This window comes from Cydia strobilella, chromosome 13 (genome assembly GCF_947568885.1).
Source record: "Cydia strobilella chromosome 13, ilCydStro3.1, whole genome shotgun sequence".
NCBI classification, from domain to species: domain Eukaryota; kingdom Metazoa; phylum Arthropoda; class Insecta; order Lepidoptera; family Tortricidae; genus Cydia; species Cydia strobilella.
In genome coordinates this window covers 4,884,497-4,908,579 of record NC_086053.1, presented here as the reverse complement: position 1 = coordinate 4,908,579, position 24,083 = coordinate 4,884,497, and the positions used below count along the sequence as shown (strand labels likewise).

Here is a 24,083-nt window from a genome sequence, read left to right as displayed (position 1 = left end):
CTAGTTTTATCAAGCGTTAGCGTAGGTAAGTCACACTGGGTGAGCCATTATAAGGACGCTTTCTGGTCGCGTATATTATGGTTCTAGAGACTCACAAAATATTAAACTGGTTCGCTAACAGTTCGACTCCCCTGATCTTGGTAGGCAATGGGAGTCGACGGGAGATTGAGCGACCGGCGGCTGCCACTGATTAGACCTAATGATCGCTGATCGGCGATTGTGTTATTATATGATCAGATACAAGTAAATAATACAGACTCAACATAGTGGTAGGCCCGTTTCTTAAAAAAGTTGTAAATTCTAGATGAAGTTATAAGTACTAGACTTATATTGACCGGGATATAGACCGTGATTACCTTTTGTTGTTGAAGTTATAAGTACCTATTAGATACAACGTCGTCTAATTTATTTATAAAATAGTTCTAACTAAATTCATTAGATGACGGATGACGGTATGCACGCACACTATTTTCGCATAAGAAGCTCAAAATATACTTACCTAACACAATTTATGAAATAGTGCTGGTTAAAAAACACCACCTACAATAATATGTGAGGAAAAAGAGTTTAATATGTATACATTAAGAGTCTTTATTATTTACATGTCACTGGTTGTGATTCAACGCCTTAAGGATGTTATCCCCAGCGGTCACACATTGCTGTACCACGGCCGAAATAGTGTTTCTATATTATAGACATTATAGTATTTTTCAAACAGGAAGGGTACGCTGACAGATGTCATCTCAATTTTAGGTTATAAATTTTATGGAGATGACACTGACTTAAACCTAACCTGATCCAATAACTCGACTAACTCGTGCAACCAATCAGTATCAGTACTCAGCCGTGATCGGGAGTGCATCGGGTTAATACATTCACTCATTGAGACAGCATTGAAGATTGAAGAAATCTTTGTTCCTTTAATATTATCGAACTTGATAGCACAATTATATTTATTTATAAGTAAGAATCGTCGGTCAGAATAATTAATTGTTCAGCTCTATAGAGTTTAAGCTAATTTGGTTTTTCAATACTTACGCTATGATTGGATGAATGGCTTCTTAATTGAAAACTGTGACTGCAAAAATAATTAAAAATTAGGCACTCTCGTTTACTAGGTTTCTACTTAATGACGTTTCCCTATTAAAATAAAATAGATGAAAATGTTTCATAAAATTTATTAAACATATATCATATTTAATCATATCCCAATTTACATATTAACTATGTAATATCACAACAAATGCATACGATTTATACACACGAATTAACGTCTGACAACACAGTCACTAAAATATGGCACCGTGCGGCGCCATCATCTTCAGCTGACAAGATCACTTAAGCCGCCTTCACATTTGTCTGTCATGCGGCTTTAACTAGATAATGTTCGTTTATATGGATACGTTCATAATGACAAAGAAAGTATTATTATCTAACGATATTTACACGACACGATGCTGCACTTAATTCTAAGATAACGACTAACTTTATGGCTATTAGAAAAATGCATAGACATTTGTAAAAAAAAGGTACTTACTAAATATTGTGTTTTACAGCAGCGATGGAGACAGTGCCTGCCTACCCCAACGCATGTGACGCATTGTCCATACAGATACATACAATCGCCATCAGATATATCAGAGCGGCCAAGGCGCTAAAAATATCTAAACTCGACTCTATTGTCATGGCGTTAGAGTACATGCTCAGACAGATTTGAGAACCTTCATTGTTCTAGTATATCTATCCTAGTGACTCAACAGCGGTCCACATTAAGATGTCATCATCGCCATCTAAAATAATTATAATGATTATTCGTCGATAACCATTTGGCCGCCACTGATTGATTTTATTAAAACAATGTAAAAAACGCGTGATATTGTCGTTCGGTCGATAAGGTACTATTGATTACACAAACATCTTTACAAGCCAATGTTCCAAAAATATTTTTACACGACCCTATTGTCAATGGCTTAGAGGCATGTATAGTATTTTATACAATCGTGATATAATAGAGAGCTTTTCAGTCGAGTACCGTGTTTAAGCAACGAAGCTTGCTGAGTTGCTTAAGTTAAGGTACGAGATTGAAAAGCTTGATTATATCACTATTGTATACAATACTTTTTCTACGAGACAAAAAAATAATACTTTCAACTAGTAGAATCATATAGGTAAACAAACCAAAAGTATACAGCTATACGCGAGCTGCCGCAGCCCGCGATACCTTCATACTCGTACGCGCCCGGCCGCCGGGCCTAGCGCCCCCGGCGGGTTGGTCAACGACACCTCCTCGTAACTCATGAGGCCCTGGTACCTGCTCCTTGCTAAATTCAATTTTAAGACAGTTTTTTTCTCGATTTTGGCCACCGTAGCCTATGGAGACTAACAAGCAACGCTAAGCGGTTTTCGTAGGGTATGAATGTTGCTATATGAAGGGTGTCACATGCGCGTTTCTGACTTATGAAGCAATTGTTTCTACTCCAACATAAAATAAAATGTTTTTGTTGGCCAACCAATCACAAAGCAGATGCGACGCAGCGTGTTTAAGTAGGCTAATTTGCATTGAATCGAGTCTCCTTAAACAAGAAATATTTTATCGAAATGTATGAAGTTATATTTTCAAAATTTTTATACTTGACTAAACCGTATCGATAAAATCCTTATGCTTGAGTCGGAAGTGCCATAGACTATCCAACGTTGAAAAGAGTAAGGTTGTAGTGTTGCATGTGAAGTTGTAATACACAGATTATACTCGACGAGTAGAAAAAATATATTTTGGAACAGTGGCTTGTATAGATGTTTGTAAACTCGACTGTACATTTTGTATCTATGGAATTATGTCAGTGGCCGAATGACTTGAGTCACGTATTCTTTTTTTTACATTCTGTTATTAACGTTAATTGTTCAAGGGACCGACATTTGTGAGATTATATGAGAATTAAAACGCTTCGGCTTAAATAGTTCAACCTTAACCTCGGCATGAAATGGCAACCATTGGTATAGAGGCACATCTATTTCGTATAAGCTGTTAAAGTTACATCATTAATAAATGACGTCAAGATCGAAATAAACGAACATAATATAACAATATGATATAGTTGGCCAAACATCTGTGAATACAAAGCAGAGCTGAGTGAATCATGTTACCCCTTTCTTTGCCCAGTTAAGGGAGGAATATTCAGTCGCTCCGCTAGTAACGCAAAGGGTTACATCGAATCCCAATCTCACTTTAAATGCTTAAAAAGTATAAATAGTAAAAAAGCGAGAGGGATTTAACTCGAAATTGTTTTTAACACTTTCCCACTTAATATCTAGCTCGCTCAGCGGGTTCTCGGCCGCGAACGTGATAGGAAAACGGAAGCGGGTCGATTCTATAACTTCTTAAAGCTTAGCTAATAAAAGAGATTAATAATTTCCAGGCACAATGGGCATTACCAAAACGGACACCATCCAATATAACACTGACACAGATTCTCATTGCTCGTCGCCTGCTGAATCAGCAGCTCGACCTGCTTCTGCACCGAGACCGTTTCATCGATGTGCGGGAAGTCGCGGCCGGTGAGCTTGTCACGGACGCGGTTGACTATGCCGAGCGCTCGTTTGTTCAGGTTAGTCTCGGCCGGGGGGTCTAGCGCCTCGCTCAGGTTCAGGTTCAGGTTCAGGTTCAGGTTCAGGTTCAGGGCGGCCGGGACGCGGCTGCGGCTGCGGCTGCGGCCGAGCAGCGGCGAGCCGGACTCCTGCGAGTCGTCGGCGCGCGAGCGGCGCCCGGCGTCGATGAGCCGCCAGTTCAGCAGCGGGTCGTACACGAAGGCCTCCAGCACGGCCATCACGCTGTCCTTGTGCCGGTGCAGCACCTCCATCACGGACTCGCAGGTGCGCCGGTAGGTGCCTTCGATGCCCGTTACCTAAAGACGATAGCGCTATTGTAAAACTTTCCCAATATGTCCGAAAGCGGTCGATCAGAGTATAATACGATGCGATTGATTATAGATGGATTACGGCTGAACAAATAAGGCCATTGTGTCGTCATGTATTTGTATTATGGGCTGAGCTTGAAATAAACGATATTTTATTTTATTTATTTAAATAACAGGGATACAGTTACATTTTTGCTAATGAAAATTGGAAAATATCACCGAGTAACAAAGATGATCGTAGAAAACTCTAGAAAGGGTTCAAACACAAAAACTTTTGTTTCACTTACACAATTTGAGCCAGTTTTTAATTGTGTCGTTTTCAAGCAAAAGGTACCACATTGTCGCTTGCCATAAGGACGCTCTGACAGGTTTTTCGTATAAAGATACAAGCAATTTTAGTCCTTATGTTAAGCGACAATGTGGTACCTTTTGATTAAACACGTCACAATTTATTTTAATTTACAAAACCACACACAACGTTTACCATATTGACACGTCGACATATTGTCAAATAACTTTGTTAATCCCGTAATCCAACGAGATGCAATTCTGTAGTTTAGTTACTCTTTCAGTCACACTGTATACGTTTTGCTTGTATGTATGTCAACAGTACATAGCTTAGCCTTAGCAGTCCTTAGCTTTATGATCAAATTGCCCTGTCTAAGGCAGTCTAATGGTCCAATTCCCTTACCTCCATGGCGTTGATGAGCATCCTCGTGAGCCGGAAGGGGATCTTCTCAGGAAACTTGTCGCGAGTGACGGCCACCTCGAAGCAGTCGCCGAAGTCTATGTGCAGGAACTTGCCCGTGACGCGGTCCAGCATGATGTTGGACGGGTGCCGGTCGCCCAGCCCGAGGATGTAGCCCACCTGAGAACAAAATAATATTGGTAACATATAAATCATTGGCTAAAGTCGCAAACCTCTCGTCGGAATTAAGCGGTTTGCAGCTTTTGATATTGTCTGCTGCAGTAGCAAATCCCTTATCTCCTTTAAATCATGGATCGGCTCAAGGTCAATTCAAGCGTCAAGCTATTTGCTCTAAGCGGTTTCTCGTGGCTGAGACATAGAATTATTCGGAATTTGGTACAAATAGAGCCACCACTGACCATTGTTGAATTTGAACTTTATGTCTTTTCAATAAGGCTTACGTATGATCAGTAAACTTTGCCAACGATGGTATGATAATTATACTAACCATGCTCATGACGGCGAGCGAGCGCGTGTAGTTGGTGCGACGCTCGAACCACACTTCAGACGAGGGGCTCTTCAGCCACAGCAGCTTGGCGAGGTCATCGCCCGCCGTGTGCTCTAGTGCGTGCTCGAACACTTCCACCTGTGGGACACAATTACATTTAAACGCTTGAAGAACACATCTGCTCCGAGCATTACCTAGTCGGCTCATAAGTTCTGTCACTGGCCTTTAAAATTTAAATTTGGAACTCCTAAAACAAAAACCGTTCTGCATTTGAATTTCGAATCTTTATTAAATATTTGAGTAGTATAATTTTGCAATTTTCTGTTTTCTTCAACATGGAGTGGACGCTTAAAGATAGCCGTACCGCAATAATTGCACTATATCGTTGTGGTCACTCGCCGACTAAAATTTTTAAGCTACTTGAAAATTTAAAATTCTCTCTAAGATTTGTGTATCGTACCATAGAAAGATACAGTGAGGTCTCTAGTTTAAATGACAAGAAAAGAAGCGGTCGTCCGCGTACAGCTAGGACTCCAGCGGTTGTACAAGCAATTAGGGCACGCATTGCCAGAAATCCCGCTAGGAAACAAAAAGTTATGGCCCTCCAGATGGGTTTGAGCAAAAACACGGTGAAAAGAGTGCTTAATCAAGACCTGAGACTTCGTGCTTATAAACGAAAAACTGGCCATCTTCTCAATGGTCGGCTTAAAGCTTTAAGGCTTAAAAGATCTAAAGCTTTATTGAAGAAGTACGCTAAAAATAAGCACCGTTGTATACTGTTTTCGGACGAGAAAATTTTTGACATAGAAGAAAACTGTAATAAACAAAATGATAGAGTGTACGCTCGCAATAGTAAAGAAGCGTCTAATAGCATTCCCCGTATTCAAAGAGGTCATCACCCTTCATCTGTGATGGTTTGGCTGGGAGTTTCTTATGCGGGCGTCACTAGTATGCATTTTTGTGAGAAAGGAGTAAAAACTAGTGCCAAAGTGTACCAAGACACGGTGTTGACTAATATTGTGAAACCACTATCCCATACGATGTTTCTAAACCAGCATTGGGTTTTCCAGCAGGACTCTGCTCCAGCCCATAAGGCAAAGTCTACACAAGCCTGGCTCGCCTCCAATAAAATCGACTTTATACGGCATGAAGATTGGCCCTCCTCTAGCCCAGATCTTAATCCTTTAGACTATAAAATATGGCAGTATTTAGAGGAAAAGGTATGCTCAAAACCTCATGCAAATCTAGACTCGCTGAAAAAATCTCTTGCTACGGCAGTGGCCAATATCGACATGAAAGTGGTGCGTGAATCCATTGACGACTGGCCACGAAGACTTCAAGCCTGTGTAGATAATTATGGCGGTCATTTTGAATAAATGTTATACATTTAGATTCTCTAGTTTATAAGCTTTCAAACGCTGTACAAATTATACGGAATAAACTTAAACTTTTGATTTTATTTGATACTATGTATATGACAGAACTTATGAGCCGACTAGGTAATTAACGCACAGTCTACAGAATGAAAATGAGAACGTGTAATGCATTAGGAAGGGACAAAATTATATGTGCCCCGTGCCCTTCCGCTGTCAAACATCGGTTCTGTTAGATAGTGTGAACTCTTATTCTGAGGTGTGGTATGGCAAAAAGAGATAACTTACACTTAAAAAGAGACAACTTACACAAGAAAAGAGACAACTTACACTTAAAAAGAGACATTTAATATTTAAAATTCTTATCTACACAGTTTTTTCATAAAATTTAACGACGCGATTTTTTTGCAGTCACAGAACAGATTAGGGCGTACCTATATATGCATAGAAATACTGCATACTTATGTAAATATGTACCTATTTGTATTAATGGACCCTGAAAGTCCTGAAACTTAAAGTACCAAAAAGTACAGGTATTTGATGGAGAGAAGAGAAAATAATGTCACAAAAATCATGTCACTTCCCTTAGAAACCCATACGATTTAACAATTTTAACAGTTAATATTGCCGTCTGTGACATGGGCCCCTGAAAGGCTTTGATAAGAATTTAGAAGGCTATAAGAAAATAATGGCCAGAGTGAATAATATAAATAGGAAAGAAATAGAGTCCACAATTTCAAACACATACAGTCTGGCAAAAAAGAGTAGAAATTAAAAAGTGGCAACACTGTAGTGTCGTCCCTTTCAAATCAATTTAAGAAAAACGGGACGACACTATAGTGTTGCCACTTTTTAATTTCTACTCTTTTTTGCCAGATTTTAATTGACTAACATAAGTATAATTTGAATAAAAACAAATAAATAATAGGTAGTAAATATTTAATGTTTATCAAACACGTAGTACTCGTATATATGGATACACAAATATTCAAACTAATAAACAATTACATAAACCACTGTAAATGACGCAGAAACAGCAAACCACAACCCTGAGTTTTTCCTTGAATGAAGCTGCAGAAGACAGAAGCTCCCAAGAACGCACTGCATCGCCGGCGAATTACGTGCATTTATCTTAGCTGTCAACGTAACGAATCCTGACATTTACAGTTTCGCCACCTCGGTTACTGCAACATGCAAGCTGCTCGCTTGTTTGTTTGTATAGGTATAAATAGGTATCAGATTCCTAGCGTCATTATACTCGCAATAATGTAGACAACTAGACATGAGTCAAAAATCGGTGGTAAAAAAATAATTACCAAATTTCTTACCTGAAATTTCGATTCTTAGCAAGATTGAATTTAAACTGTTGTGAGACATACTAATATTAAATCATTTTACGGTTTAGACTCACTTGTTTTAGTCACTCGCGCGACATGTTTCGGAGAGCCTAGGTCTCCTTTCTCAAGCACTAATAGTGCGAGCAGCGTTCACGACGACCGTGTGTTGCGTACCCATGCATGCATGTCGCGCGAGTGACTAAAACAAGTGTCTAAACCGTAAAATGATTTCATCTTAGCAAGATTTTAAGCATTTTGTTACATTGTAGGTTTATTAAAGAAAAGAATCAGTAGATTTTTCTAAATTTTCTGTGGTTAGTCTATTTCTTTTTACGTCAAAAATATATTGACACTGATTAAAAACCGGACAAGTGCGAGTCGGACTCGCCCACCTAGGGGTTCCGTATTTTTGGTATTTCTTATTGTAGCGGCAACGGAAATACATCATCTGTGGAAATTTCAACTGTCTAGCTTTCACAGTTCATGAGATACAGCCTGGTGACAGACAGACAGACAGCGGAGTCTTAGTTATAGGGTCCCGTTTTTACCCTTTGGGTACGGAACCCTAAAAATGAGAACGTTTAATTCCTTAGGGAGGGACGCAATGATACGTGTAATTTTCGTGATACGTGTATCTTTGGAGTCACGTCTACATTACTGCGAATAATGTCGTCAATAATTCGATCTCTGGTCATAAAAAATCACCTTATTCATGGGCATGAGTTTCTCGTAGTCCGGCGCCATCGATAGCATGATTCTGTGCTCCATATTGTAGATGACTTTCTTCCTCTCTTCCTCTGTGGTCTGAAACCGACCCCCCATAGACAACCACTATCAGTTAACTTACATTCACCTCACCAGCTCGGAATATGTACCTATTATCGTTTGAAATCCACGTGTAAAACGCTTTTTCTCTAGCGTGAACAAACACATAAAGTCTGGCTAGCCTATTCAGACTAGTCTAGACGACCATTTAAAATCACGACTCTCAAAACAATGATAATAACAGGGTGTATTTCAACATTTTTGCGAGACGAGTGTGAGGTCAAACTGAGCAGCTTTTATTGTGGGACCAACCCCGAAATCGTGACAAATAATTTGTCTACCCCATAGAAAACATCGACGACATCCGATCAGCCAAAATATATGAAACAGACAATTTTTTTCGCGATTTCGGTTTTGGTTCCATAGTAAAAGTTGCTCAGTATGACCTTTAAATCCTCCCAAAATATGACTTAAAAACATCCTGGATATTGGGCAGATTTTAAATGATAAATATTCAAACCCGTTTTGGAATCGGTATATAGGAAATTATCTTCGTTGCGGCGTTGAGCTGAAGAATTGTGGATTTCGCTAGGCAGCAAAGTTATGTTGTAATAGTAGCTCTAAATTACAATTTTTAAAATTTAGAATCCTGTTTCGGGTCCGGTGTTCCGGTTTTGTATGCACTTGACGGAAAATAACAACTGCAGCTTTGCATATGCATATCAAACACTGTTTTGGCTTGAAATGCCTTTCACTCGGTATCATATTGAATAGAAATTAAAATGAGTACAACACTTTTTGCGAACATTTGTATGGAGTAGATACACATGGCCATTTCTCTGAAAGTTTGAGAGAGGCATACAGTATCAACATCGATTCATTATAATCACCTAATATCAAGTTTTTAACATGTTACTAAAAAAAGAATGTGCATTTGATAAGCTAAATCAAAGATATGTAGGCAGGATTTTTTTTCACATAGGGACAGTACGCTGTATTATTACGCTATTTCTATTTTATTTGATTCTTGCTTGAAATAGAAAGGGTAGCAAAAATAAAAATATAGATTTTGGCATAACAACTGATGGGTTATCATCACTACATAGTATAAAACAAAGTCGCTTTCTGCTGTCTGTATGTATGTCTGTCCCCATGTATGCTTAGATCTTTAAAACTACGCAACGGATTTTGATGCTTTTTTTTAAATAGATAGTGATTCAAGAGGAAGGTTTATATGTATAATTTGTAAAGGATTTGTGTAAATTTGTTGAACTACCCGTGCGAAGCCGGGGCGGGTAGCTAGTTTTTATACAAATATATGTGGAGGATATAATACGAATATAATCAGGTATGTACAGGCAGGCATGTAGGAAATACGAATTTGAAGATGTTCAAGACGGAGATATATACGAGCACCAGACTGAATTTTTCACAAGTTATATTAAATTAATTATACCTATATATATTTTAATTCCATATAACCTTTAAACCATTTTGTGGTGGTTTTAAACTTGAGAAACAAAATACAAATAAAAATATAGGTACCTGAATAAAAAAGTATGATGAAACTGTTAATAAATAAATCATGTACTTAACGCAAAAAGAACTAATGGACAAGCATACAATATTCATACTTATACAATATATATATATATACGATTTTTCTCAATAAAATAAATTATAACTCATCAGGTTCAGGCCCAAAATTACTCAGGATCATTTTCCTATGAAAAAACAATGTGTACCTAAGGTGCAAGCCATTTCATTCTAGTACCTTTACTGATTGCAGTGCGCCTACGGAGAGTCCAGGACGAGGTAATAATGGATTTGCGTATTTCCATAGCCATTACCTTACACATCACCGTGAAGATAAAACAGGCAGCCCATGGCATTCGAAATTGCTTTGAAGTAGCTGAATTCCTGGCACAACTCAATGGACTCATGGAATCTTCCTGCTCCTGCTCACATCCCGTCAAAAAAGGGCCGCTAGACATTTTAGACGAATTGAGTAAGTGCCATCGTAGATGCATGGTAGACTTCGAGTTGCGAAAAGTAGCGCTTATAAAATTTATAAGTATAACCTACCTTTTGGTCTTCCTTTTATTTAGTTTGTAAAGGAAGAATTCACTTCTGTGATCATCAGAGACAACCTGTATGTTAACATCCGTTCAACTCCTTGCTCAGTGTTGAAGTATTATTTTGTCTTAGATATACCAATGTGAGTAAATATTATTTAATACACCAATCATTATACATTTTACATACATGTAAAACTACAAAGCAATTTTAAAGGAAAATAGAACCAGGTAACAACAGGCGATCTTATCGCTAATAAGAGATCTCTTCCAGACAACCTTTGGGTAGCAGGAAATTCAAAACTCATACAAAAGTCAACAGATAGTGCAAGGAGCTAAATATGGAGACTATAAAACACAAATACACATACTACTTATACCATAAGTATTAAAACAAAACCTAATACACAAATAAATATACAATATATTGTACACATATAAAATGGCAACATAAGGCAGAGATAGAAAGTATAGTTTTCTCAACGAATTTTCCCAAAATCACTAAAGCACCCGCTCATTAGCCCACCACAAATTATAATATTCATTACCTTCTGCATGAGCATCAGTTTCTCCAGGTCCGAGGCCATACGCTGCATGATCCGGTGCTCGATGTTAAGCAAGCATTTCCTTTTCTCGCGATAGTCGCGGATGAGGGAGTGTAGAGTATCGCAGTATGAGGCCGGAGTTATAGTCGACAGACAGGTCACATATATCTACACAACATTACCTTCTGCATGAGCATGAGTTTCTCCAGATCCGAGGCCATACGCTGCATGATCCTGTGCTCGATGTTGAGAAGGCACTTTCTCTTCTCGCGGTAGTCGCGGATGAGAGAGTGTAGAGTGTCGCAGTGAGGCACCCAGCCTATGAGGCCGGAGTTAGTCGACAGTGGGATCACGGCGTATCTCTGTTGAAAAAATGAAACGGTCAATTCATGTGATCTATCGACCAAATCTGTGGTCCTAGTGAAAAAGGGTACAAGTTTCGCGAAACTTAGATCTAAAAGGGCATAAGTGTTAGGTGCAACTTACGCCCTTTTACAACTGCGCTGTCCGAGACCTGTACCCTTTTTCACTAGGGCCACAGAAATATAATTGCGTCCACCACGAAATGCTGATTGGAAAGTTTAGCTATTTTTACTATGGAAAAACAAACTATATAATGATAACCATAAATTCACATACATCGACCTAAAAAAACGGCAATGTCCCAAACATGCTAGATTCCATTTGACGAGTATAGATTTATTGAATCCCACAATGCAACATGACAGTACAAGAAACCAATACTCTCTGACATTCAATAATCAATTGTTCCATCCCTGTCGTAAATATTTCACAGCGTGGTGCAAGTATGTACCTGTATGTTGAGGTCGCGCCGGAAGGTGTGCGGGTCGGCCTGCAGCAAGGTGTTGACGAGCCCGAACAGCTGCATGACGCGCTCGTCTTGCCGCAGGTCCTCGTGGCCCTTCAGTAGGAACATGTAGTCTTTGCCGTTAGAACCGCGCACGCAGAGGCGGCGCGGACGCTGCTTTGAGGTTATGACCTGAGGAAACACATTAGTTAAGTTTAAGTATTTAAGAAGCGTAAAAAGCACCCCTTAAAACTGGTGATATGGGATTGGTGTGCAAAGCCCCGGCCACGTCAGCTGTACCCACCTGCAGGCTGCTCTGTATGTGCGCGATGCGGATGAGCGGCAGGTCGGGCACGTACGAGCCCGGCACGGCCAGCTCCAGGTCGCGGCAGTTGAGCAGGTGCGGGCTGTACTGAAGCCCCGGCCACGTCAGCTGTACCCACCTGCAGGCTGCTCTGTATGTGCGCGATGCGGATGAGCGGCAGGTCGGGCACGTACGAGCCCGGCACGGCCAGCTCCAGGTCGCGGCAGTTGAGCAGGTGCGGGCTGTACTGAAGCCCCGGCCACGTCAGCTGTACCCACCTGCAGGCTGCTCTGTATGTGCGCGATGCGGATGAGCGGCAGGTCGGGCACGTACGAGCCCGGCACGGCCAGCTCCAGGTCGCGGCAGTTGAGCAGGTGCGGGCTGTACTGAAGCCCCGGCCACGTCAGCTGTACCCACCTGCAGGCTGCTCTGTATGTGCGCGATGCGGATGAGCGGCAGGTCGGGCACGTACGAGCCCGGCACGGCCAGCTCCAGGCCGCGGCAGTTGAGCAGGTGCGGGCTGTACTGAAGCCCCGGCCACGTCAGCTGTACCCACCTGCAGGCTGCTCTGTATGTGCGCGATGCGGATGAGCGGCAGGTCGGGCACGTACGAGCCCGGCACGGCCAGCTCCAGGTCGCGGCAGTTGAGCAGGTGCGGGCTGTACTGAAGCCCCGGCCACGTCAGCTGTACCCACCTGCAGGCTGCTCTGTATGTGCGCGATGCGGATGAGCGGCAGGTCGGGCACGTACGAGCCCGGCACGGCCAGCTCCAGGTCGCGGCAGTTGAGCAGGTGCGGGCTGTACTGAAGCCCCGGCCACGTCAGCTGTACCCACCTGCAGGCTGCTCTGTATGTGCGCGATGCGGATGAGCGGCAGGTCGGGCACGTACGAGCCCGGCACGGCCAGCTCCAGGTCGCGGCAGTTGAGCAGGTGCGGGCTGTACTGAAGCCCCGGCCACGTCAGCTGTACCCACCTGCAGGCTGCTCTGTATGTGCGCGATGCGGATGAGCGGCAGGTCGGGCACGTACGAGCCCGGCACGGCCAGCTCCAGGTCGCGGCAGTTGAGCAGGTGCGGGCTGTACTGAAGCCCCGGCCACGTCAGCTGTACCCACCTGCAGGCTGCTCTGTATGTGCGCGATGCGGATGAGCGGCAGGTCGGGCACGTACGAGCCCGGCACGGCCAGCTCCAGGTCGCGGCAGTTGAGCAGGTGCGGGCTGTACTGAAGCCCCGGCCACGTCAGCTGTACCCACCTGCAGGCTGCTCTGTATGTGCGCGATGCGGATGAGCGGCAGGTCGGGCACGTACGAGCCCGGCACGGCCAGCTCCAGGTCGCGGCAGTTGAGCAGGTGCGGGCTGTACTGAAGCCCCGGCCACGTCAGCTGTACCCACCTGCAGGCTGCTCTGTATGTGCGCGATGCGGATGAGCGGCAGGTCGGGCACGTACGAGCCCGGCACGGCCAGCTCCAGGTCGCGGCAGTTGAGCAGGTGCGGGCTGTACTGAAGCCCCGGCCACGTCAGCTGTACCCACCTGCAGGCTGCTCTGTATGTGCGCGATGCGGATGAGCGGCAGGTCGGGCACGTACGAGCCCGGCACGGCCAGCTCCAGGTCGCGGCAGTTGAGCAGGTGCGGGCTGTACTGAAGCCCCGGCCACGTCAGCTGTACCCACCTGCAGGCTGCTCTGTATGTGCGCGATGCGGATGAGCGGCAGGTCGGGCACGTACGAGCCCGGCACGGCCAGCTCCAGGTCGCGGCAGTTGAGCAGGTGCGGGCTGTACTGAAGCCCCGGCCACGTCAGCTGTACCCACCTGCAGGCTGCTCTGTATGTGCGCGATGCGGATGAGCGGCAGGTCGGGCACGTACGAGCCCGGCACGGCCAGCTCCAGGTCGCGGCAGTTGAGCAGGTGCGGGCTGTACTGAAGCCCCGGCCACGTCAGCTGTACCCACCTGCAGGCTGCTCTGTATGTGCGCGATGCGGATGAGCGGCAGGTCGGGCACGTACGAGCCCGGCACGGCCAGCTCCAGGTCGCGGCAGTTGAGCAGGTGCGGGCTGTACTGAAGCCCCGGCCACGTCAGCTGTACCCACCTGCAGGCTGCTCTGTATGTGCGCGATGCGGATGAGCGGCAGGTCGGGCACGTACGAGCCCGGCACGGCCAGCTCCAGGTCGCGGCAGTTGAGCAGGCGCGGGCTGACGTACTGCAGCTCCAGCGACGTCAGCTGCGGCAGCTGCCGGCTGATGCGCCGGAACACGTGGTAGTACAGGTCCCACGCTTGGTTTAAGTCGCGGACCGCGTTTGTTTCCTGCACAGATAACAGTATTAACTCCCTGAGTCCCACGGCTACGATATCGAGTCAGCAATGATAATCAAAATATAATTTTCAATTTAAAATACCAAGGTCGTTTTATGACTGGCATATTTTGATCCCTGATGGGACAAAAGGGATTAAGATCTAGGACTATTTCTTAAAATTTGTTAGTGAAACTTTTTTTTTATTCAAACCGTAGGTCTGTCTTTAATTAATTTAATGAGTGTTTAATTAGTTTAAGATTCTTCATGTAGAAAAAAGGAAAAATTGATAAATGAAACGACATACCTTGAACCTATTGCACCATTCCTGCGCCTCGTTCAAATCTCTTCCATAAGCCTGGGTGAAGGACACCTCCTTAGTGGTCTGCGGCCCTCTCTCCAACATAGCGTGCAAAGGTTCCATAGTCTTAAACATGGCTTTAACGTCGTGCTCGCTAAAGTACAATCTAGAAGCCTCTTCCAATGCTTCATGCCATTGCTCGTGCCACAGAATAGCCACCCTAATCAACTCTTCAGATATCATAGCTGCCTGGTTCACCAAGTTACTGGAATGAGTACACATTGATTTTAATATCTGGTTGGCGGCGTTCTTCCGAGCTATGAAGGAAGATTTAGATGCCACCGTCAAAGGATAGACTAACGCTTGCGGATGCGATTTTCCAATATCGATTAGCAAAGAATGAATCAGCTTGCCGACTAAAGCGCGAGGGGTATCGATTCTGGCGATCAACTGGGGTATCACTTGCAGCCACACGTTTATTTCGATGGTTCGAATACCATCGACGAGGGCCTCATGGACGGCCGGGTGATGACCGTAGTCAAACCATAGAGTTAGCAATCTGAGCGTGTCCTGTAGAGAGCTTCCGTGAGAAAGATTGATAGATTTAAAGAAACCATCCACGGCTGGTACTGTGTACTGTTCGACGAATTCTGGGTCTTTCTTGTCGACGCTTTGAGCGTTTTCAGGGTTAGGATCTTGGTGTTTGTGGAAGAGAACGCTTTCGAAATTCATGTAAGCCCAGGCGTGCCAAGCTTTGTACCAGTCGGGAGACAACTGTGTCGCTGAGGAGTAATTCCCAAGGATTTCTGGAATGGATGTCTCATTGATGCCTAGTAAAGATTCACACCAGGCTCCTAGTTTCAAATGGCAACGGGCTAGAAGCCGACTGTTGTCGGGGTCTCCGGATTCAGCAGATTCCACATAGCGTTGTAACTGGTTGTAGGCTAGTTGCTTGTCACCGGCTACCCAGAGATGCTTAGCGTAAGCGAGCGTGAGGCGGGGTTCGTGAGTAGGGAGCGGCATTTCTGTGTTTTTACTTGGATCTGTTCCTAATAACATGACTAGAGTCCTATGCGCTTGTCTAGGAGCACCACTCTTACGGCATAGTGAGGCGAATTTCAGCCAAGTAGCCATGTCTTCATGGGGAGTCAATACCAAGCCACGCACTTGCAGGATCTTCCTCCAGTCTTCGACTAGCCTCTGTCCGCCCTGCAATCTCGTCCACCACGCTTGGCGAATCGTGTCTCTTCTCTCATTTATCAGCTTGTAAGTAATAACTTCTTCTAATTCAGCTAGGAGTTGCGCGTTGACCAGCGCTCCATAGGCTCTCTGGTAGCTTTCCCCTGCAACGGCCGTCAATTCTGAATCAAGTAAAGTTCTGGCTTGATCTATGAACTGTTTAGAAATATCAAATTCGCCGTCATGTATGGCGAGCACTGCTCTGTAGAAAGCTCCATCTTGAGTATTTTCCGGAAGGAAACTGACATATTTCGCCATCGAGTCCCACTCGTTAAGTCCCCAGGCGGCAGCGGCGGCCAGTCTCGCAGCTTTGAATTTCTCATCATTGCTCATTTGAGGCCACCTCTTAGAGACAGTGTTGAATAGTTTGACCCATTCTCCTAGAGCCTCGAAGCAGCGGAGTTCACCGAGGTACGCCTCCATATCGTTTGCGTCGTGGGAGAGCTTCTCTCCGTAGAGGTTTAAGGCCTTCTCCCAGTTGTGCAGCTTCTCGTACCAGCGCACCTGCACCTGCAGCCGCGTGTCGCCGTCCTCGCGCTTCGCCATCACTCGCTCGAGGAGGCCCTCCGCCGCCTCTTTCTGTTGTAGTTTATTGTTGATATGGATCAGCGCTTCTACCACAAGAGATGTTGCGCCGCTGCGGAATTCTTCTTCCTGAGAGAAAAGTAAATTGAGAATGGTTATCGATGTTTTTGTCAAGCAGAAAATTAAGTGAAGACTTAATTAATTGTTTGCTTACCTTATAGTGCAAGGCTTTTGCGTAGGCGCGGCAATGCATGGCCCTCTCCCCCAGCAAGTGCGTGGATATGGGTAATGCACCTGCGTCGCAGTGCTCCATAAATTCAGCCAGATTCAATACGGTGTGCGCCAATTCTGTTTACAAAATTATGGCTATTACTTATAGTATATCTAGAGTAGTACTTAATTATCGATATACAATCACCCTGTCCACTCCAACAAACCCATTCAAAAAGTCCATCTGAAAGTGTACCATGAAGTGTGTGAGTGTGTGTGTGTGTGAACACTACGACCTTAAAGATTTCCATAAGATGCTAGAACGCAATAGTAACAACCGTCTGAGAGGTCATCAGTATAAGCTGGTGTCTCACAGGTCCTACAATAATCCTCATAGACACTTCTTTAGCAACAGAGTGGTCAACGCTTGGAACAAACTCCCAGGGGATGTAGTAGCGGCCCAAAGTGTCAATGAGTTTAAGAATAAATTAGATAAGCACAAAGCAAATTCTACTCAACACTGAGAACTTGCTTTATGACTCTGGATACAGGCATTATCAGTTGTTTAAACTGCCTGCCTGCATTACAAATAATAATAATAATAAGCCCCCAGGGCAGCTTGTGGCGAGCTGAATGGGAAGTGACGTCCCTTGGGTCCCATACCCCCGAGAGTCGGTCAGGCCCCTCCCTCCGGCTTGCCTTCATTGGCCGGCTGGAGTGAACACTGAGCAGGGGCCGCAGGACTCTCACCTCTGGCTTGCCTTTACCGGCCGTCCAGAGTGGGGTGTCAGAGCTATATGCTCGCAGGGTGGAAGTAAAATATGCATAAGACGCGAGTTGGCACAGTGGCTGTGAGTGTTTACAGCCACTGGGTAGAAAGCGGTGCACACCTCTCCACACCCTGAGCCACTCACGCGATGTTGTCCCCTTGTCGCTCCGTGCGAGCGGCCGTTTTCGGGGACCCATATTGTGAGTTGGCGAGTCACCACCTGTCCATTTTTTTCGTGTTTTTAAACATAGATTGGGGCAGGTGCCATAGTATTTCCATAGACCCGGTAACCAGTACACTAACATCTCAACACAATAGTCTAGTTTATTTTGTTTCTTATCATTGCAATAGTCCTGCACTAACCGGGGCTTGTCCTTGGGTGCACTACTATAGTGCATACAGGGATAATCGTCGGTTGGTGTCACATCACCTTTTAGAGTAAATTGTCTTTTTACAAGGGGCCTCTGCGTGTTGGCTTCGGCCCCACGCACGCCTTCCAAATGTCCGGGACCCCATGGTCCCGAGATTATGTAAAGGACGAACATAATAATAATATGAAAAACGGTATGGTACATACGGTGGTACTATAAAAAAATTATTTTTACAAGTTATCTCGTAATTTGCAAGCTTATGAGAAACTGACCCCATGTTGTCAGCGCGTGTTCGTAAACCAAAAAATAGCGCAGTACGTATTTCTGGCCGCCTGAAAGGATTTAGTTGAACAAATGACCTGGCGCGTCGGGCGCCGTGAGCGCCTGCTCCAGCGCGCGCTGCAGCTCGGCGCGCGCCGGGGCCTCCAGCTCCGTCCAGCACGACACGAAGGCCGCGTTGAACAGGTCGCGCAGCAGCTGCGAGTAGTTGTGCGCTAGCGCCAGGCACGCCCTGTGCATGGAGGAAGACGACTTGTTCAAATCTTTACAGCGATACATTTTGATGAGGAAAATACAAAATATCGTCCACTTGTAAATTAGACATAATGATCACTTTATGAACAGCAATATATTTGCTGGCATGCGTAAAACAACAGCGCGTCTTTTGAAATCATACCATTTCTTTATTCCAACTTTGACCACCATGATTTTTGACCTTTGAGCACCTCATTATAGGGAGTTAATTTAGCAGGGCTATTAAACCCGCAAAAATTGCCTTATTTTTATCACGGTTCACGCCAGCTACAGGTCGGGTTCACTATTACCTGAGCGCGGGGCTGTGGGACTCGGTGAGCAGGCCGATGCTGAACCGCCGGAGCCACTCCAGCCAGTCGTCTTTGGACACGCGGCTGCTCACGGTCCACGCCAGCTTCAAGTTGTGAGCATTCACGAATAGCTTTCGGATAGATGACGATGTGTCGCACACCACGATACGCGCCTGCAAGAAAAAATTGTTTTGCAATACACATTATTTGAGCTAAAAATTTAAAGTAAATTCAAAATTGGTTAATTCACGACTAGCCAACGGATGTTTAGATGTTTATAATATTGTACGAAATTATGTAAGAAAAGTACTATAAACAATCAGCAAAAACCTAAACCATGGCACAGGGAATGAAATAACCAACAGTTATTTACCTCTTGATTATTATTCCTTGGCTTCCTTCTCGTACTCTGCAAGAACTCGTCAACGGACAATGACGAATTAGACTGAAGCTTCGACATCAGGAGCTCATAGTTCTGATGCTGTATTCTATGCTTAGTCACTATCTTCTGCACCAGTGGTATAAAATCCAAGTACTTTCGGCCTAGTTGCACTATTAGAGCGCAAAGCGTGTCCATAGCAGTAGGCCGTAGCGGAGCGCAGATATCCATGCTTCTCACTAACGGATGGATAATCCTAGACACCAACTCATTATAGTTCAAAGAATCTGAGAGATAATCCACTGTCTCCATGGCCACTTTTGCGACTGAAATAGGACAATCAGTAGCATCGAAAAGTTTCACAATAGATGGAATGACTAGATGCATGTAATCGTCTAAGTTGTCTTCGAACTTCTGCAATGCAAACAACAGTTTCTCAGTAACCATTCTATCCTTGCTTGTGTCGTGAGCCAAAACACGTAGGATTTGAGGCATCAACTGAGGCAGGTAGACTTTGAATTCAGATCCCAACGCTACAGCTATGTGTTCCACCAGCAATATAAGTGTTGGTTGCAATGGACTGTTAGGAGTCCAGAATTCCTTAATCAAGTCAAAGATTTTGTCCAGATAATTGCGAATGTGTTGCTTGACGATAGCGATAAGTCTCGCTAGTTGAGTGAACAGAAATTCCCGGAAATTCGTATCCGCCGCTCGAGCGACGTAGAGCAAACTTGGCATGACGCGGGATATGTATGGAACGCACTTTATGCCCAGTGATTCGAAGATGAAAGTCACCGCTTGAACAACACTTGTATGGTGCTGTTGAAGTGTTGGATCTCTAAGGATTCTCATTAAGGTGGATATTACAATAGCAGGATAATACTCATCAAGTACAGGCGAGGACATGTTCACGAGCATCTCGCTTGTAGTCATGTCAAAATTATTCTCGTCAGCCTTGCTATCGGCTACTGGAACTAGACTAGAGTCTGGCTGTCCATTGAGTAAGCCCCGCGTCAGTTTATGCTTGTATGGGTCTAAAGCGCCCAGTAGTCCAAGGACGCGAATAGTTTCTCTCCTGTCTTTTGGTTGCTGCTCCGTTTTCAAAAAGTTTAAAAGGACATCCATGAGATTTGGATATTCCGTGTATGGAACTACGACATATCCAGTAGCACTGATCAGTTGGCCAAAAGCCCAAAGGGCGACGCTTCTCTTGTCAGTCGCGCTAGCATCAGATAGCAGTTCCAGGAGGATAGCTAATAGCTCTGGCAAGCATTTCTTAAGTCCGCTATTGTCTCCATTGACATCAGCCAAATCTCCAACAGCCTTCAGTACGCTGATTACGACTCCGGGATTTGCTTCAGATTCCTTTAATTTGGGCACAAGAACATTGAGGATTGTTTCCATATAGGGCCTTACGAGCCTTGGAGCATGCCTGATCAGGTTGTCTAACATTCTAGCTGCCTGCTCTTTGTTCCTGCTCATACCCGAGTGTTCCAGCTCAGTGAGGAACTGTATCAAAGTCTTTCTCAGTCCAGGCATCACGTAAGCGGGGTTGACCGTGCTCAGCCGGCCTACGGAGCAGATAGCTAGCTCTCGTATCTCCAGTTGTTCATCATTCATAGCAATGAATAAGAAATTCAGATTTTCTATTTGAGCCAAGTGAGAGTCGAAAATTTCATTCAGTGATTCCAGGACCCAATAACGCACTTCATAATCTGGATCTGTCACTGATACTACTAGCAACTTCCCTACAACTTCGGCAGTAAGTATGGTGAGTGTGCGTGATGGTGTTTTCAAATTTCTCACTGTTGCATCGGCAAGCAGTTTTGCGGCAGTTTTGACAGCTTCCAATCTGACTTCTTGCTGATCACTTTGAAGGAAATGATCAGCACAGCGCCTCACAAAAGTCAACAAACTATGTTGTCCCTCAAATTGAAATGTGCCGAGTGTTCTCAAAGCTAGAACAATGCTAGCGGTGTCCTGAGGTTCTGTGCCCATACTCATGGTGCTCATCTGCTGTTCTAGGCTTCTTGGTATGCCTGGATGCAAGAAGGGCTTATTTCTTAGTACCAGTGACAACATATTTAGCAAACCTTCCGATATTTCTCCCCTGAGGACTGGAAGATTTTCACTAAGTTCTTTCAAACAGATGGTCAATGATGGACTGAGTCCAGTAGTAAACATGGCGTCCAGTAACTCTCTGATGTCATTTACTACTAAATCTTTTACAGCACTGCCCAGTAAAGCAATGCATGCAAAGATTGAGGGGTCTATGTACATCCTTCTCTTACTCTGTGAGTCTCTCACAGGAAGAGCTTGTTTGATCACATCCATAATCCTGGGAATGTAGGCTTTGATTTCGCTACCAATAGCAGCAGCCACAAGGCCAATGGTAGTGAAGGCCATGTTTCTGTCTCTCTCGCGACTGCGGAGAGTCGACAGAGATGCCAGCAAGTAGTTCATAGTAGTACTAAAGTACTTCTTTAAGAAATATTCCTTGTTGAATGCAGCCAATCGAGGAATTATTATAAGCAAAATCTGAGGTACTCCCTGAGTTTTAAGCATGCGCTGCGCCATTACATCTGTAACAAAATTAGAAATAAACTTCAAGATCACCAAAACAACATCTATTTTTATTTTATTTTTTTAGAAGATTTTATGACCAATATTTGACATGAGCATGAAAATGGAAAAAAAAATCTTACCATGGCATATTCTTTCAAATTTTTCAGTTAACAGGGCTCTGCATACAGCAGATTCATATATAGAAACTGGGTATGTAACATTTTCAGTCTTAAATCCATCACACAAATACCCTCTCTTCACAGATGGACTGTGCAGCTTTGCACTCAAAAAAATTATGTCATCAGACTTGATGTTATCCTTCCGTGTATCCAAACTCTGCATAAGTGCTGTGTATTTCTTTTCCCACGCAGCATTAGAACATCTCAGGAGTTCATTCAGGATCAGTAGGCCTCCATGAACTCTATCTTCTTTGGTGATACCTTTTTCTTTGGTTGGAATCTCTTCAAAAGAGAGCATAGCTTCTTCATAGCACTGCATGTACCATTGTGGCTTGGCTGTAGATTGCTTAGCAGATTCTCTCTGAGTTGTAACCACTAAACCTGCTCTCAAAGCTTTGGCCGCAGCCTCCCGAATTTGTGGTTTAGGGTCTTTTAAAGCTACAAGAATGTGGTCAAAGAATCCTGAGACTTGTTGGTAGAAGTAAGTAGGCATTGCAATGGCCATTTCTTTCAGGAGTAGGACTGCAGAGTGCCTCCTGCCTTCATTTCTTTCCTCTGAGAGCCATTCAAATGCTCTTTTTACCTCAAAGTCAACATACTCAGCTCTTTTTACTCCTGAGACAGTAGCCAGTCTTCCCACAGTCTTGGCTGCTAGTTCCATCACTCCCACATCTGAAGATGGGAGCAGGTTGCGGAGATAGTTAGCAAACCTGGTAATCCTTGTCTTAGTAGTGTCACAGTCTCCTCCAATTAGACACACTAAAAGACAAAACAATAATAGTTAATTTTAAAATTTATCATCCAAATTTTATCCAAGCAAATATTTTTCAACCAGTTACAAATTGACTCCAAAATATGGATTAACCCAGTGCTCTTTAAACACTGGCAGTCTTGCGGGCAGATCAGGCCCACATAATTAAAAAAAAAACAGACAAGTGCGAGTCAGACTCACCCACTGAGGGTTCCGTACAAATTTACAGTTTTCAGATTTTTTCCTGTATTTGAAGTGTATGACGATATTACTTGCCAAATTTAAAAGTTCTAGGTCAACGGGAAGTACCCTTTTAATTTTGATTCCCTTGGGAGTGTTAAAATTTACGTTTTTTGGGACATAAACGGCCGTATCTTTTTTTTTACATTATCTTAGAAGTTTGACTTTTTCACAGCTTTAAGGGACTGTAGCCTTGAGTATATGGTTTTAATTTCAAGGTGTCAAAAACTTTGTCCATGTTTTCACTAGTTAAAGAACTGTAACTAATGGTAAGTTCCAGGGCAGTTAATCTTCCCAATGTTTTAAAAAAATAGATTTAATTATTATCATGATAATATTTGTAAGTGACTTTGAATACTTTAAATCCAATGAGCACTTATGTAAAATGTTAATGGGAGATAACGTATTCAAAGATAATCGTAGAATAACAAACGTAACTACGAACCGATAGCGAGCACCCCTCCCTTCTTCTCATGGACGTCGCTGCTGGATACCATCTCAAAGATCTGGTGGTTGAACTCGTCCAGGAAATGCGTGAGCTCCTCCTGGGGCACCTCGCGAAGCTCCGTCTTCGCATAGTGGTACAGCTCACGAGCTGTCTTGATTTGTAGATCCACAATCCGGGACTTGAGCCCAGCCACGAACGGGCCTACTTGGTTAGACATATTTTTTGTGTAGAATACCGACGTAACTACACACACATCGTCGTTAATCCATGATATGGATTTATAAGAAAGTCACAAAACCGAGTTTACTGTTTTTGAGAAGCATAAAATAAAAATAAACTCCTGGAAAATTCTGCAAATATTTCGGCACTCGGCAGTAACATTTGACAGACGAGTTAAACCCAAGTGTACATTATTGCAAACAACTAACTTAACCAATCGCTTTTAATATTTTAGGTTTAAATAAAAAAGTATTAGTTACGCAATAAAATTATGCTATTTACTATCATATAGAAACTAAAAATATTGAAATAAATAATATTTTGATAGTGTGTGCTTTCCTTATAGTTTTTTTTTACGTCTAGTTAAGGATGCAGATGTATCGGTTGTTACCGTTAAAAGTAAACGATTTCTTTTATCCGATTGTCGAGTTCACTTCAACGATTATCGATAGTTGATG

At 43.7% G+C, this 24,083-nt stretch overlaps 1 protein-coding gene across 1 annotated transcript in view; it reads right to left on the bottom strand.

The window, feature by feature from the left end:
• The window catches only part of LOC134746518 (serine/threonine-protein kinase mTOR-like), an 83,707-nt gene extending 59,923 nt beyond the window's left edge, over nucleotides 1-23,784 (bottom strand). Inside the window, exons 1-13 of the mRNA XM_063680932.1 lie at nucleotides 23,404-23,784; nucleotides 21,929-22,726; nucleotides 19,218-21,805; nucleotides 18,845-19,017; nucleotides 18,380-18,531; nucleotides 16,885-17,018; nucleotides 14,913-16,799; nucleotides 14,403-14,618; nucleotides 12,020-12,205; nucleotides 11,388-11,567; nucleotides 5,111-5,248; nucleotides 4,606-4,782; nucleotides 1,218-3,902 (exon numbers count right to left, since the gene is read on the bottom strand). Coding sequence (XP_063537002.1) covers nucleotides 3,429-3,902; nucleotides 4,606-4,782; nucleotides 5,111-5,248; nucleotides 11,388-11,567; nucleotides 12,020-12,205; nucleotides 14,403-14,618; nucleotides 14,913-16,799; nucleotides 16,885-17,018; nucleotides 18,380-18,531; nucleotides 18,845-19,017; nucleotides 19,218-21,805; nucleotides 21,929-22,726; nucleotides 23,404-23,623 — 7,323 coding nt within the window. The 5' untranslated portion in view covers nucleotides 23,624-23,784 and the 3' untranslated portion in view covers nucleotides 1,218-3,428. The remainder of the gene's footprint in view (nucleotides 1-1,217; nucleotides 3,903-4,605; nucleotides 4,783-5,110; nucleotides 5,249-11,387; nucleotides 11,568-12,019; nucleotides 12,206-14,402; nucleotides 14,619-14,912; nucleotides 16,800-16,884; nucleotides 17,019-18,379; nucleotides 18,532-18,844; nucleotides 19,018-19,217; nucleotides 21,806-21,928; nucleotides 22,727-23,403) is intronic.
• Between the last annotated feature and the right edge of the window lie 299 nt (nucleotides 23,785-24,083).